The 16,554-nt window shown below is 35.6% G+C and overlaps 1 protein-coding gene across 2 annotated transcripts in view; it reads left to right on the top strand.

Moving 5' to 3' along the window:
* The window catches only part of PARG (poly(ADP-ribose) glycohydrolase), a 112,429-nt gene that overhangs the window by 4,669 nt on the left and 91,206 nt on the right, over positions 1-16,554 (top strand). For both annotated transcript variants that reach the window (XM_079899677.1, XM_079899678.1), the window contains exons 2-7: positions 1,855-1,921; positions 2,537-3,517; positions 4,410-4,593; positions 9,754-9,876; positions 10,010-10,093; positions 14,657-14,731. In XM_079899677.1, the coding sequence (XP_079755803.1) occupies positions 1,855-1,921; positions 2,537-3,517; positions 4,410-4,593; positions 9,754-9,876; positions 10,010-10,093; positions 14,657-14,731 (1,514 nt within the window). The remainder of the gene's footprint in view (positions 1-1,854; positions 1,922-2,536; positions 3,518-4,409; positions 4,594-9,753; positions 9,877-10,009; positions 10,094-14,656; positions 14,732-16,554) is intronic.

Consider the following 16,554-nt stretch of genomic DNA (forward strand, 5'->3'; position numbering starts at 1 on the left):
GTATATATATTTTTTTGTGAAAGAAATGATTCTAAAAATGCTAATAAAAGATTTTGTGGAAAGTATAAATTATATGGCACTCAAATGCAGTGGTAAATAAATTGTTGATTTTCATATATTTGGGATGGTATCTCATGTTATGGTGTTTGAGGGGACATAGGTAAATAAGAGGAGTTTATGACCTAAGGTACCTAGATTCTTACATTGCAATTTAGACAGTGGTTGAGAATGTTCAAGATTTTCTTATACTAAAATATTATATACATGTAATCCATATGCAGTACATTAAATTTTGAAAGTATGCTTAAATTTCTAATGTTTATATAAATTGTGGCTTGAATTTATTTATGTTACATGTCCCTTACTGAACCATCAATTCTACTTTTGCTACTGTCTGCTGGTCATTTCTGTCTAGTTATCTTTCTGGCATTTCAAATTTAGTGTGTTCAGTATTGACCCAATCATATTTTTCCCCTAAATCCAGTTCTTTTATATTCTGCATTTCTGTTTAATGTTGTCATCATTTTTCAAGTCTCAAGCATTAAAGCTTAGTGTCACCTTTAACTTCTCCTATCATTGTGAAGTCTGTAATGACTCTCACTTCTCAACTTTTTATTGTGTCCTTACAAGGGCTATTTTTAGATCTTGACCAGTAGTTCTTCAACCTTGCTGATCATCAAAATCATTTTTTGAAAAAAAAATACAGATTCCAGCTTCCCTCATACCTCCATCATCACATATAGATTTTGATTCAGAAGGTCTAGGTGTGGCCCTTGGATCCATTTGTTGTCAGCCTCCTGATGATTCAGATGGTTTGGGAACCACTGACCTAGACCAATACCTTCCTCACTCGCTTCTACTGACAGGCTGTTCCTTTCTTGCCCCTTCACATCTGCCCTCCAGGCTATGTATCCTGCCTGACTTGGAGCCTCCTAGATTTGAACTCTGGCATTAACTCTGAGTGTGACTTTTGACACTTTTTTGTACCTCTCTTTGTGGATTATTCGGGGATCTCTATGGTATGGTCCTAGCTGACTTTTCAGCCATATTTTCTGTTGCTTTCTTTATATTTTTCTGCCGTTGGTTCCGTTGCTTCTGATTTTCCCTTTATGTGATGACATGTTTATTCTTCAAGACACAATTCAAGCACTACTTATCAGATGATCCCATTTACTTCAGTTCCCTAAAGTAGTCCTTTCCTCAGAAATATCTTAATTTCTTATCAGGATCTTTTTAATTTATTTTATTTTTAAATTTATTATTATTATTATTTTGGCCGTGCCGCACAGCTTGCAGGGTCTCAGTTCCCCGACCAGGGATTAAACCTGGGCCATGGCAGTGAAAACACCAAATCCTAATCACTAGACCACCAGGGAACTCCCTCAGCATCTCTTTTGATACTAATGATAATTAAGAACTAATATTACTGAACATATATCAGATAGTGCCCTAAACACTTTGCAATGGTTATTATTTAATTTAAACCTCACAATAACCCCAGGAGAGATACTATTAATTTGCATGTTTACTAATAAGGAATCAGAGACACAGAGAAATGGCTCTTCACAAAGTCATACAGGAATCCAGTAGGAGAGCCAGGATTTGGATCTAGGTAATCTGATTTCAGAGCATGTACTCTCATCCATTAGGCTATACCAATTCTTTTAGGGTCTGGTCACTTTCTCTTCTATGCCAAATGTATTATCTCCCATTGCCTGAGTGGGGAAGGAGTGATTAATCGTTGTTTAATCCACAGAACCTGTCATAATGCCTTACATGCATATATGCTGCTATAGGTATTTTCTCTTTGAAGGTATGCATGCACATACATTAATTTTTTTTTTTGTTTTACAGTTTTCAAACAGAAGACTATTACCAGTTGGATGGACACGAAAGGACTCAAGACAGCTGAATCAGAAAGGTAAAGAGCCATGCCTATATAGAGAAATGAATAACATGATATATGGATGTTTTATTGTGCTTCATGCTGTTTTCTCTTCTTTTTACTTTCTCATTTTTCTTTATCTACATTTCATTTAATAAATAATAATTTTTTAGAGTCTCCTATGTGCCAGGGATGGTCCAATATACTTGAGATACAGAGATGAAAGAGGAATAGTCTCTGTCTTTAAGATACTTAATAGTGTAGTGATGCTGACAGACACCAAAATACGTGATGATTACGTGGTGTGATCAATGCAACAGTAAAGATTTAAACAAGGTACAGTGGTGGTTAGCATATAAAACAGACAGTCAGCTTTACTTTTACAGGAAAGACTGCACAGGAGGTGAGTGAAGTTTAACACTGCACTGTGGCAGGTGTTTGCCAGGCACACAGTGGGGAAAGGGCATTATAGGCATATGTGCAAAGACATGGACCCATGAAAGAGCATGCTGTATGCTCAGGTAATCACAAGTAGTTTAATTAATGCTGTGACATTGTAGGAGTGTGTTCAGGTAAGTGATTTTTTTGCATCATAAATTCTTTCTGTTGTATCATAAGTTCTGTTGTATCATTCTTTCTATTCTTTTGTAGTTTGCATAGTAAAGAAAACAACAATACAAGAGAAGAATCCATGATGAGTTCTGTACAGAAAGATAACTTTTATCAACATAACATGGAAAAATTAGAAAATGTTTCTCAGCTAGGTTTTGATAAATCACCAGTTGAAAAAAGTACACAGTATTTGAACCAGCATCAGACTGCAGCTATCTGTAAGTGGCAAAAGGAAGGGAAACATTCAGAGCGACTTTTGGAAAGTGAACCTCCAATAGTAACTCTGGTACCAGAGCAGTTCAGTAATGCTAACATTGATCAGTCACCCCAAAATGATGATCACAGCGACACAAATAGTGAGGAGAGTAGAGATAATCAACAATTTTTGACACCTATAAAGCTTGCAAATGCAAAACAGACAACAGAAGATGAACAGGGTGTAGAAGCCAGAAGCCACCAGAAGTGCAGCAAGACTTGCCATCCCGCCGAAGACTGTGCAGGGTGTCAGCAGGAAGAGACAGACGTGGTGCCAGAGAGCCCCTTGTCAGATATCGGCTCTGAGGATGTTGGTACTGGACTGAAAAATGCCAACAAATTGAGTAGACAAGAAAGTAGCCTAGGAAATTCTCCTGCATTTGAGAAAGAAAGTGAACCCGAGTCACCAATGGATGTAGATAATTCCAAAAATAGTTGTCAGGACTCAGAAGCAGATGAAGAGACAAGTCCAGGTTTTGATGAACAGGAAGATAGTTCCGCCCAAACAGCAAATAAACCTTCAAGGTTCCAAGTAAGAGAAGCTGACACTGAATTGAGGAAATGGTCCTCTACTAAGGGAAGTGAGATTCGATTACATTTCCAATTTGAAGGAGAGAGTCGCGCTGGAATGAATGATTTAAATGTCAAACTACCTGGAAGTACTTCTAGCCTGAATGTAGAGGGCAGAAATTCTAAGCAACATGGGAAAAAGGATTCTAAAATCACAGATCATTTCATGAGAATGCCGAAAGCAGAGGACAAAAGGTAATTTTTGCCATCTAAGAGTATCTTCAGTAGTGTAACATGTTTAACAAAGGGGGTTTAACAAAGTTATGGTTTACACTGAAGCAAAGAAATAATTGTCTTTCTTGTTAACTATTTATACTAAATTTAAACCTAGGTTCAAAATGTTAAATTCTAAAAGTCCCAGAAACAGAAAACAAGAAGTAAATAAATAATCAGACTTTAGTTTCATGAACTTCCTTCTGAGATTTATGGGAATTATTAGAACATAAATATGATAGTAACTGCTGTTTTCTTAGGCCATTGTACATGCACCTTCTCTAATGCTGTAACAGGCAGGCAGGTGTTATTGTACTCACTTCACAAATGAGAAAATTGAGATTTGGGTTAGAGAATTCACTGAAATTATGTAACTTGTGGGTAGTAAAGCTGGGATTTAAATCCCGGTCTGATTACCAAAAAAATGTAAATGTAAAAATTTTATTTATGCAATTATCCCATATGATATCTTAAAGCCTACTCTGTAATTCTTGTGATCTTTATGGCAAGCGTGCCATAGTAAGTTCACTTCATTGCAAATTACTGTCTAGAGTCCTGAGAAGTAGCTGATACTGTGAATCATGACTCATTTGGCAGTGTATATATTTTTACACGTTCCCTTTTTTCAGAAGGTGGTTTACGTGTGTTTGGAAATTCCTTCCACAGACTATTGAAAATAAGCTCTCGGGTTTTACTGTAAACCTTATAAGGTATTTTTGTTGTTTTGTTTTGTTTTTTTTCTAAATACCAAGGAGAAAGAGCAAGTTTGGCACATTTTAAACAATAACGTTGTGGGTAAGTTTTTTCACTTGTGTATCTAAGTAAATTTAAACGGTAAGTGGTTTGTGACTGATTACATTTGTTTTGATCTTAGAAAAGAACAATGTGAAATCAAACATCAAAGAACAGAAAGGAAGATCCCTAAATACATTCCACCTCACCTTTCTCCAGATAAGAAATGGCTTGGAACTCCTATTGAGGAGATGAGAAGAATGCCAAGGTGTGGGGTCCGGCTGCCTCCCTTGAGACCGTCTGCCAATCACACAGTGACTATTCGGGTAGGTGTTACCTCTTACCTATAAAGAGAGAAGATGCTAAGTCTTAATTTATTCTGATACTTATAAATGTGAAAAACAGACCATAGCATAGAAAGTGCTTCTCTTTTCTGCATATATAAAGTACTGAGAATTCTACAGGATGGAGAAATATAACAATAGCTTACTTAACACGGTACTTAACAAATCCATAAGAGGAATCATTGTTAGCTGGTGAGAAAATTGAATTTTTCTGTATTTTTAAGAAAATTTATTGGATTAAAAAAAATTCAACTGACAATATTTATTGAGTACCCACTACATGTTAGGTACTAAAATTCAAAGTTGTATGTGGTTCAATATCCTCAAATCATTCTTCAGTTTTACCCTCTTTTCTGAGCTTTAGATTCTTCTAGACATCTCCCTCACTGTCCCACAGGTATCTCAAACTCAACATTTTTAAAACCTTATTTAAAAAAATTATGGTTATACATATACCATCTTAACCATTTTTAAGTGTACATTTCATTGGCATTCAGTCCATTCACAGTGTTGTGCAACCATTACCACTATTCATTTCCAGAAATTTTTCATCTTCCCACACAGAAACTCTGCCTACTAAACAATAACTTCCCATACCTAACTAACCCCTGGTAGCCTCTTTCACACTGTCCATGCGTTCTTTTTTTTAAAATAACAACAACAACAACTTTATTGAGGTATATAAAATTAACCCATTTTAAGTATTCAATTCAGTGATATTTAGTTAATTTTTTTAAAATTTTTATTTATTTATTTTTGGCTGCATTGGGTCTTTGTTGCTTTGCGCGGGCTTTCTCTAGTTGCAGTGAGCGGGGGCTACTATTTGTTGTGGTGCTCAGGCTTCTCATTGCAGTGGCTTCTCTTGTTGCGGAGTACGGGCTCTAGGTGCGCGGGCTCTAGTAGTTGTGGCTCGTGGGCTCTAGAGCTCAGGCTCAGTAGTTTTGGTGCACGGGTTTAGTTGCTCCGTGGCACGTGGGATCTTCCCAGACCAGGGCTCGAACCCCTGTCCCTCCTGCATTGGCAGGCAGATTCTTAACCACTGTGCCACCAGGGAAGCCCATATTTAGTTAATTTACTGACTTAGGCAACCATCACCATAATCCAATTTTAGAAGATTTCTACCACTCATAGAACAGTTTTAAATATTCATCTCTTGGGAATTCTCTGGTGGTCCAGTGGTTAGGATGGTTAGGACTCAGCGCTTTCACCGCTGTGGGCCTGGGTTTTATCCCTGGTCAGGGAACTAAGATCCTACAAGCTGTGTGGCGTGGCCAAAACAAAAAACAAAGAAAACCCCATAGAGGATTAAATATTCATCCCATTTATTAGTCAGATGCTGTATTAGATTTCACAGGGGCTACTTAAAAAAAAATCCTGTTTCTTGTACATCTTAGTCTACATGTGATTAAATATTTTGAAGTATAGAATTTATTAACATAGTTAAGTAGCAGCAACATTGAGCAGGGTGGTGGGGTTGGACTGAGCTCCTAAAGATGAGCAGAAATTTCTGAGGTGGAGTTAATTTAGCAAGGCAAGGGAATTCCAGACAGATACATAATCTGTATAGGAAAAGGCTGTGTGGTTAAAAACTATTTGTTTTAGAAATGAAAAACAATTGGTTTGCTAGAACTGAGAATTTGGATGGGAAATGGTGAAAGAGAAGACTTGAAAAGTGGATTGGGTCCATATTGTAGAGGGCTTCAGGTGCCAGGAACTGGACTTGAGTCTGTAGGAATTGGAACTCATTAAAATGTCTGTGTAGACAATAGTTGTACTGTATGTATAGCAAGATTGATCAGACAGGTATAAGTAAGGAAAACTGAAGTGAGGATACATTGGAAACAGGGGAAGGTAATGTAAGAGCTCAGATAAGAGATGAAAAGTAAAGAAACAATAATTATCAAATTGTGCTGCATGGAAGTGGTTCAGGGGTTCTTTTGAAATTGACTCTCGTTTCTTTTCTAAATTATACTTTTAGCTATGAAAAACCTGTAGTAAAAGAACTAACAAATGCGCTCAAATTTTAAAATGCTTAATACCATATTTTAACCAGCAGATTTTACCAGGAGAACTCATTTTTACGCAGATCATAGAATCAAGGTTCTCTTGCCACTGCTGTTTGAAGAATTTCCTTAAGCATCAAAATATCAGTTAAAAAAGGTTACCATTTGCAACTGTTCTGGTGTGTGAATAGGATTTTCTTAATACTGGATAAGAGATATAAATAGTAGGTTGATGTAAGCTTTAACTGTCATCTCTAACTCCTGATTTCAGATTTTATAGTCCTTAAAGTAACCTCATTGCTATTGATGTTAGAATATGTAAAGTTACTGTAAAAATTATATTTATTTAAATAGCTTATGTTTAAATATAATGATTTTGTATCACATTTCTTAGGGAAAAAAGAGTTTTGCTATTTTAAAAAGTTTGAAAAAAAATAAGAAAAAAATTTTAAAAAGTTTGGAAATAACTGAGACAGGGTAATAACCATGGGAATAAAAAAGAATAAATGGTTGCATTGTTTTGAGGTAATATTGATAGGACATGGTGAATTCTTAAGTATGGATGATAAGGGAAAAGGAGGCATTGATAATGTGTGTAAAATTAAGAAAAGACTTGGATGACTGACAAGATGTTAATGGTGAAGATTTGGAGAAAAGGTTGATCGGGGGAAGTAAGTGATATTTTGACTTTTCCTGCTTCCTCTCTCCCACTACCCACAAAGAAAACCTGAAGCATCTTATACCATCATTACCTAATCTTTGTAACTACTGTTTGTTTATTGTTAGATATCCAACGAATTTATAAAAGTTTTATTTTATTACAAAAGTAATATAGGCTCAATGGGAAAAAAAAAAAGCAACTGTTATGTGAAAGTGTATACCTCAGAAAACCCAAGTGTCTCTCAGTCCTATTCCCAGAGTTTAACAGTTTGGTGTATTTTCTTCTAGATCCTTTTTCCTGAATATGGTAATATGATATATGTATAATTAATAGTTATTAAATAGACAGTCCTTAATTACATTTCTGAGATGCCAGATATTAATAGTTACAGAATTTGAAGTAATAAAGTAAAGCTGATATTTAGCGTTAGAAATGTAAGGCAATCTGAAATTGCATGGATGGACATAATAGTGCTTGATTATCTGTAAACGCACACACACATTCACGCACCAACATGTACACACATAAGGCAAACACATGTAGGTGCATGCACTATGCACATGCACACACACATTTAGACAGACAGACATCCAAAGCATATCCTTATATATATGTTCTCCTATGTGTGAACCTCTCCTGGTACCTGTTTTTGTCACCTCAGATTACATGGAACATCTTTACAGAATCACTTTTGGGATCCTCATATGGAGGTGAAAATACTTTTGGCATGATTGGTGACTCAGCCACTTTTGACCATTCTTTATTCTTTCCTCCTTGAAATATTCTCATCCTTTGGATTCCTTGACACCATATAATCGTGATTTTCTTCCTACCTCCTTAAGCCACTTCTTATGTTCCTTTTAGCTTTTTTTCTATATGTGGCCCTTAAACGTCGTTGGAGTTCCTCAAAGCTTCTTCATAGGTCCTCTTCTCCTTCTCTCTCGGGGTAGTCTTATACACACTCATGATTTTAATGGTTATCTATATAAATGGCCTATAAATTTATTTATCTTGGGTTGTAGACTTTTAATGAAGCTGCCTATTTGACAGCAGCTTTCCCTTTTCAAGGCTGTTCCGTTTTCTTGTTTCTTCCGCCTTTTCCTACTTCTTTTTATCCTTTGGAGTTGAGCTCAATTGCTACTTCCTCGAAGCCTTCCCTAAGCTTACCAGATAAGTTAAAATTGTCTAGAAAGGTTCTTATGACACTATGAACCTCTCATTTATAGCATCTTACAGTTGAAATTTTATATTTATTTATGTGATTATTTTATGATCTACAGTGAAATTCTGATTTATGCTATAGCATGGATGAACCTTGAAAACATTATGCTAAGTGGGAGGCTGGGCACAAAAGGTCACATTTTGTGTGATTCCATTTATATGAAATGTCCAGATTAGGCAAAATGTAAAGCTATTTTGTTGTAAAGTATCTTTTTCCTCAAACATTTACTTAATGCTCATTATAAGTTGCATGTGTATATATATGCATACATATACATGCATATACATATTACATATATGTGTACATTTACATATACAGTTGACCCTTGAACAACTCGAGGGTTAGGGGTGCCCACCCTCTGGGTAGTCCAAAATCCAAGTATAACTTTACAGTTGGCCCTCTATATCTGACGTTCCACATCCACACATTCAGTCAACTGCTGATTGTGTGGTACTGTAGTACGTATTCATTGAAAAAGATCGTTGTATAAGTGGACCCAAGCAGTTCAAACCCGTGTTGTTCAAGGGTCAACTGTATGTATGTAAACACGTATACCTATTAGAAACACACATGTCAGGCTCTGTTGTAAATATTCAAAATACAAAGTTAATATAATTACTATTCTCAAGAAATTTAGAGTCTAGTGGGGGAAGGGAAAAAAGTGTGCTCTAGTATGATCATGATCTAGTAAAACAAGAGAGAATACACTTACTGCCTAGTAGAAAGTTTTTAAAGACTTCTTAGAGGAAATGAAGATTGAGCTGAGTCTTGAAGGTCAGAATAGATGTTTACCCAGATAGTGTTTGCAGTAAGAGAGAATGTTAAAAACTGGAATCATTAGAATCAAAGTATAGGCAGAGGGGAGCCATTATAGGATTAGAAGCTTGGGGATACTTTAGAAACATACTGTTATTCCCAAGTGGGGATAAGGGTTTTATGGGGGATGAATGTGTCTGGGAGTAGTTGGAGTTAGGGAGAGGGATAGAAAGCTGTTACCAGAAATTCAGGCAATGAATAATGAGGACCGGGGGTGGCGGTGGGGGCTGGATGGGATGAAGATAGAATGCCAAGGCCATGGTGACTTGGAAACTGATTAACTGGAGGTAAGGAGTGGGAACAACTGAAAAAGACATGAGATTTCTTGCCTAGGAGCTGGTCTGTATTTTATAACATTTGCTTTGGCTGCTTTCTTTGGATTATTTTGTACAAGAGATATGCCTAGTTTTTATGCACTTAACAGTTTTCTTGTATTTCAGGTAGATCTTCTGCGAGCAGGAGAAGTTCCTAAACCTTTCCCAACACATTTTAAAGATTTGTGGGACAACAAGCATGTTAAGATGCCTTGTTCAGAACAAAACTTGTACCCGGTGGAAGATGAGGTAAGAACAAAACTGAACAGAACTGATGTTCTTTTAGTCTCTGAAAGGTATTTTAATACTTGCTGTTTGACTTCTGATTCTACCATGTAAAGGAACTTGGAATAGTTTCCTCATGTTTTTCTTTTCCTTAAAGAATGGTGAGCGAACTGCAGGGAGCCGGTGGGAGCTCATTCAGACTGCACTTCTCAACAAATTCAGTCGACCCCAAAACCTGAAGGTGTGTTCTTTTGCTATTCTTGTCTCTTACATGTAGTTCTTAGAGGTGGGCCCATGGTGTCCTCCCTCAGAGACATTTTTTGGTCTTTAATAGACTCAGGTAGCAGCATTATTTATATGGTAAGTGCTTGCTTCCTGAGGAACTCTCTTTAGAGACATTCTTGGTTTACACTCCATGACTAGGAAATGAGTAGAATTGAGAGTTGTAAATTACTTGCCTGGAGCCACACAGAATAATTTGGAGAACCAGGAATAAGACTTCTGTTTCTTGATTGCCCATCCAGTTTCCTTTGGTCCTGGCTTCTCTTTTATTTTGTTTTGGAATTATCATACTTCTGAAATGTCTTTAAAAGTAAATGAGGGAAGAATTATGACTTCACCATTGTTTGCCCGAAGGGAAGCTGAGTTTCCTAATGATTAAAGTATACATTAAGCATTGTACTTTTTATTGCTCTTTATATAGCTTCTAGCAGTTTCATAATTTATTAATCTTATATTTTGGCAATAATTCAATTTTTGCTTTAAAAAATATTTCATTCAAGATTGTAAGGGCAACCATTAGATAGTTTTTTCTAATATTTAAAATATGAGTGAGAGTATATGTTTATTTTTGGCACTATAGCCTTATATAAACTTTTAAAGTTTTTGTAACTATAAACAGATTTTTTTATACTTCTGTGAAAATGGGTTTCATTTTATTTGAGAGACTTAATTTGTTGTATACAGTTTCTCAGGTTTAATACTGTTTTTTTCATTTATTTATTGTTAACGAGTCCAAGCTCACTCTTCTCGCCTTATGACAGGCAAATAAATCAGGAGATAGGTGTTGAGGCAAGGAATATAACTTTATTCGTAATTATTTGGAAAGCGGGCAGACCAAGAAGATGGCAGACTGACGTCTCCAAAAAAACCATCTTATGGGGGTTTGGATGTCAGTTTCTTTTATAGAACAGTGAAGGGGAGGAAATGAGGAAGTAAAGTAAAAAGGCCATAAGTTTTGCAAATATCCCCTGGAATGGCCAGCCCTGGGGAGGAGATGTGTTAATTTCTTCTTTCTGGCAGAGATTCACAGGTGGACAGGGTCAGGATGCTTCCCTGAACAAAGGCACTTTGGTTTGACATTCACGCAGAGGGGCACGGTTCCCTGAGCCAGCCATTATGGATAGACAGTATCCTTTTAGTGAACAAAAGCAGCTGGAAAGCAAAGGTTAAAGTAAAAGAAACAGGTAGTCAGATTTGGCTCTTCCTTGTTACGTACTTACAAGTTATTCTTAAACTTTCTATACCTTTCCTGTAGCTCCTTTTTTTTTCCTTAGCTCTTTTTTTCCTTAACATGAAAAATAGTGATAAGTTGTACTATAATATATTTTGAAAATTTTATTTCTTAGTGACAGTGTTTCTCAATCTTGTAATTACTTCTTTTAAATGGGAGGAATTCTCAGGGTCTCCCAGACTTTACTTATTGTTAATATTTTAATTACGTATGTACAAACGTAAAGCTAAATATAAACTCTTCATAGTATCCAGCTATATCAATTTGATGTTTTTCCATTTTAAGCATTATGACCCGTGATTTGAGTTGTGTTCATTATCACAGTCAAAACAATTTGTAATCAGCATTTCCTTTTTGCACAGATTTTTAAACACTGATCTGAGCCTTAAAATAGTATGCTGAGAAACTTAAAAAAAATACTGTATAAAGAAAACATTCTTTGTTTTGTATTTACTACTTTTTTTTTTTTTTAACCAATCACAAACAGTTGGTGGATGTTGGTAGAGGCAAAGATGGGATCCGTATGCAGAACATCAGCTTGTGAATAAGTATGATGGTGACCACTTTGGTCCAGGTTTTTATGACTTTGGCATTTCTATACTGCAGTGCATCTTAGGATCGCTCACTCTCTCCACCATTTTTATGTATTTGAAGCACCATCTTTCATTTCTACAGTGTGTTGTTTTTTGGCCTTTGTATTCATTCCCAAACCACAATTATATACTCATAAACACAAGCAGGCCAATCAAGAATACTATCCAGACTCCATTTGAAAAACACTGACTTAGGGCCTTTATGGCCTTACAAACAGGATTATTTAAGAATTTACATATTTTTTCTTTAAACACAAATGCAGAATAATCATAGTGTTCTAAATTACATTGCTGCTTGCCTCTGTTAGCAATTCCTTAGTGCGCCATGATTACCTTAGGAAGGGGTAATTGCTTTAATCTGAATTTCCCTTTCTTGTTTATTTTATGGTAGATTCAACAGAACAGTAATCCACCGAGATTTTCTTCTGTTTATGGTAATTGTTTCCTTTGCTGAAAGAACACTATGAGAGGGATGGGGAAACGTTAAATCCCTCTTATTGAATATAATAATATTTTTGCTGTTTTTATGCCATTTGATGTTGAATTAAGAGGGATTAGAGATGTTAAAAATGTAAAAAAGGAACAGTGTCCTCAAAAGTTGATCTGCACTGTAATATTTCTATGAATAATGTGTCTGGTAGTTTGTAAAGAATGGACTTCTTTCTGCTTTAACTCATTGTGCTTATTATGAATTATGAACTGAAAAAAAGTTACTCAGCTAAGAATACTGTATAGAGTAGCATCCAGCTTTTCTGGTGATAGGAGATCTCATGGTGGACTACTTCTAAGACTTGAAGACTGAAGTAAAAGTAAATATTAGTTAGGAGTTAATGCTAATTACACAACTCCATTAAAGAATTAGAGCATAAATGCTATTTAGAATGTTTTTCCTTACCAACTTTGAGGAATAACTTACATATAAGAAAGTACATCCTTTTAAAGAATGTAATTTGATGAGGTTTGACATTTGCATATACACTTGAAGCCCCCACTACAGTAAAGATACAGAACATTCCTGTCACCCTGCAAGGATTCTTCTTACTCATTTGCGGTCAGTTTCCTCTTTCTGTACTGGCCCCAGGCAACTATTGATCTGCTTCTTCTTTTTCCTTTTTTTTTAAACTATAGATCGGTTTACATTTTATATGAATGGAATCATGTATTATGTATGCTAGTGTGTCTGGCTTCTTGCACTTAGGTGAAGATCTTTGAGATTCATCCGTGTTGTTGAATGTATCAGTAGCTTTTTCCAGTATAAGCATTGTTTGTCCATTCACCCGTTGATAGACATTGCTATTTTTTTAAATAAATTTATTTATTTTTGGCTGCGTTGGGTCTTCGCTGCTGCACGCGGGCTTTCTCTAGTTGCGGCGAGTGGGGGCTATTCTTTCTTGCGGTGCATGGGCTTCTCATTGCGGTGGCTTCTTATGTTGCAGAGCACAGGCTCTAGGTGCGCGGGCTTCAGTAGTTGTGGCACGTGGGCTCAGTAGTTGTGGCTCGCAGGCCCTAGAGCGCAGGCTTAGTAGTTGTGGTGCATGGGCTTAGTTGCTCTGCGGCATGTGGGATCTTCCCAGACCAGGGCTTGAACCCGTGCCCCCTGCATTGGCAGGCGGATTCTCAACCACTGCGCCACCAGGGAAGCCCCAAAACTTGGGTATCTTCTTATTCCAAATAGATAAAAGACATTTTGTTGGCTCATTATTTAACCTAGCTACTTGGTAATAATTTATGTGGCATGAAGTATTTTTCAGGAAGCTCTTTGGCAGAGTGTTAATTTTTAAAAACTTCATCAATTCTGAGGAAATTTGGAAGGTTTATAGTAATAATCTAACACAGTGTCTTTCAGACTTAATATGCCTTCAGTAAAAAAATTGGGGGGGTGTATTACAGTCATAAATGTTTTTTATAAATTCTATGTATTTATTACTTTAGTAATTTAATATATATTATAAAAGATAATCAAAATAGAAATTTTAAAGGATGAGATAAAATATAATTGTAAATAATTGTTCTTTTTGCATAATTAATGGATTGTCATGCCTACCCCACTCTGGTAACTAGGAAGTACTGCCTGTTCAGACAGTTGAAAATTACACCAGCAGATGGCGCAATAGTCTAACTTTTTACAAAAATACGTAATTTACATGGACTAATGGGGAAAGATAACCATTTTTATGTAGCTTATAAAAATAGCTAATAGTAAAGGAGAAAAGACCATTTTAGGCTTTAAGCTAATGTTTCTCAGTCTTTTTTTCATTATTGCTCTCTTCCCCAGGAAGCCTTTTTAGATATTTTTTTCCTAATTTACTCTCCTAATGAAATCTTAATGCTGATGCGCAGTGTATCTGTACATGTAGTGTGACTCTGTTGAAGACCAAAAGTCACTATATTTACTTTTTTTATCCCTAAGATCCAATTTTTGTCCACTTGAATTATATCGCCTCTGTTTAGAGATCATGTTTTAGAGTAATTATGTTTTTCCCCGTTACTTGAGCTTTCTAATCTCATTTTTCTTAAGTGAATAATAAATCAGTATGTGCTCTTTTTGTTCATAGTTACTGACGTGTAGTAGCTAATGGTAGGAGAAGCTTGCCCAACATTAAGAAATATACTGGAAATAGTTCATAAAGGAGACAGGCTGTTCATAGATAATTTCACTTTACTATATCATGACATTTTGTTTATGCTTTTTCCCTAGGATGCTATTCTGAAATACAATGTGGCATATTCTAAGAAATGGGACTTTACAGCTTTGGTTGATTTCTGGGATAAGGTAGAAGTATGCTTATTTCTTAAACTATGAAACTAATATGACAACTTTAATGGAAAAGTTTGAGAAAAATATGCATAATTCTGTCACACTAACACCATTATCATCTTTTATTTTTGTGAGAAATATTTCCTGCTATTTTATATGCAGCTAATTTTGAATTTTGCTTTAGTCTCTCATGATATGCATTTTCTGTTGTATTGTTGTACCATTTTCAGTAGTATAAAATGGCTGCATAGTATTTCATGTCTAGATTTTGATAATTTAATGATTCCCATATTCTCAGACATCTAGGTTGCATAAGTTTTACTCCCTTCTCAATTATACTGTAGTAACATCTTTATATATGTATGTGAATAAATACATGTATATGTTTTCCCAAATTTAATATTGTTTCTTTAGGTGATTCCCAGAAGTTAGGTGGCTAGGTCAAAAGGCACAAAACTTTTATAGCCCTGGATTTATGCTGTAAAATCATTTTTCCTCAGGGGACTGTAGCAATTTAGTATGCTATCAGCAATGGGTAAGAATACCACTTTGATAGTACTGTTAGAAGAATAGGTATCATCCATTTTGAAAAACTGGCAGTATACCTTTTAAAAAAAAATTTTATTTTGATATAATGATAGATTCACAAGAAATTGTAAAGAAATGTACAGGGAAGGTCCCATGCACACTTCATCCTATCTTCCCAAATGTTCATTGCTTAAATAAGTATAATACAATATCAGAACTAGAAAACTGACACGAGACCTTATTTAGATTTTACCAGTTATACCTGTACTCATTTGTGTGTGTAGTTATGTAACTGTATCTTCATGTAACCGCCACCACAGTCAAGATACAGAACTGTTCTATCACCGCAGTGCTCACTGGTGCTGCCCATTATAGCCACACCAACTCCTTCCTAACTTCTGGCAACCACTAATCTGTTATCCCTGTGCATAATTTTGTTACTTCAGAAAGGTTATAGTTTGTAACCTTTTCACATTGCCTTTTGGTTCCTTTTTATTGCGGAGTAGTGTTCTGTGAGATTGATGTATCATAATTTAACTGTAAATGCATTTCAGGACATTTGAGTTGTTTCTAGTTTTTAGCTGTTAGAACTAAAGCTGCTGTGAACTTTCGTATACAGTTTTTTGCATAAACATAAGTTTTTATTTCTCTGGGCTAAATCCCCAAGAGTGCGATTGTTGAATTGTTTGATAAATGTATTTTTAGTTTTAGAAGAAACTGCTAGTATACTTTTGCTAGGTAAGTAGGCCTTCCCAAAGAGATACTTTCATATACAATCTGTTTAAAAGTTTTTTTATAATTTGATTTTTCTGCCCACAGTTTAATTGTCCATGTTATATATGCTTAATTTACTAATACTAGAAACTGAAAGTAATTTTTGAAATGGAAACATTTTGAATTGAAATATTTTCAATATTACACAACTTTAACTTACCTAATAGAGAATAATTATTGAACTTTAAACATGTCCTGTGTTTTTTTTAATTGTGGCCTTTCCCTCTCTGGTCTTTTTTTCAGATAAATAACTGTGAGATAAATAAGACAATAATTATTATTCCTATCGTAAATGAGTAGTTATGATTTAGAAATGAACTTTCTTGGCCAAAGTGACATAGTTTGTCCCTGGTAGGACGGTGTAACCCAATCAGTGTTCTTTCCACTATTGCCTGCGATCACAGTCTGATGTCCCTCTGCACACACCTTCCCCTCCTACTTGCTGCTCATTTTCTCTGTAATTAGAGACTGATATGCCCCCTTCCTCCACTTTTCTGTATTGAAGTTCTGTCTCCCAAGACTAACATCTTCCTATC

The sequence above is a fragment of the Stenella coeruleoalba genome (genome assembly GCF_951394435.1).
Source record: "Stenella coeruleoalba genome assembly, chromosome: 16".
Classification (NCBI taxonomy): domain Eukaryota; kingdom Metazoa; phylum Chordata; class Mammalia; order Artiodactyla; family Delphinidae; genus Stenella; species Stenella coeruleoalba.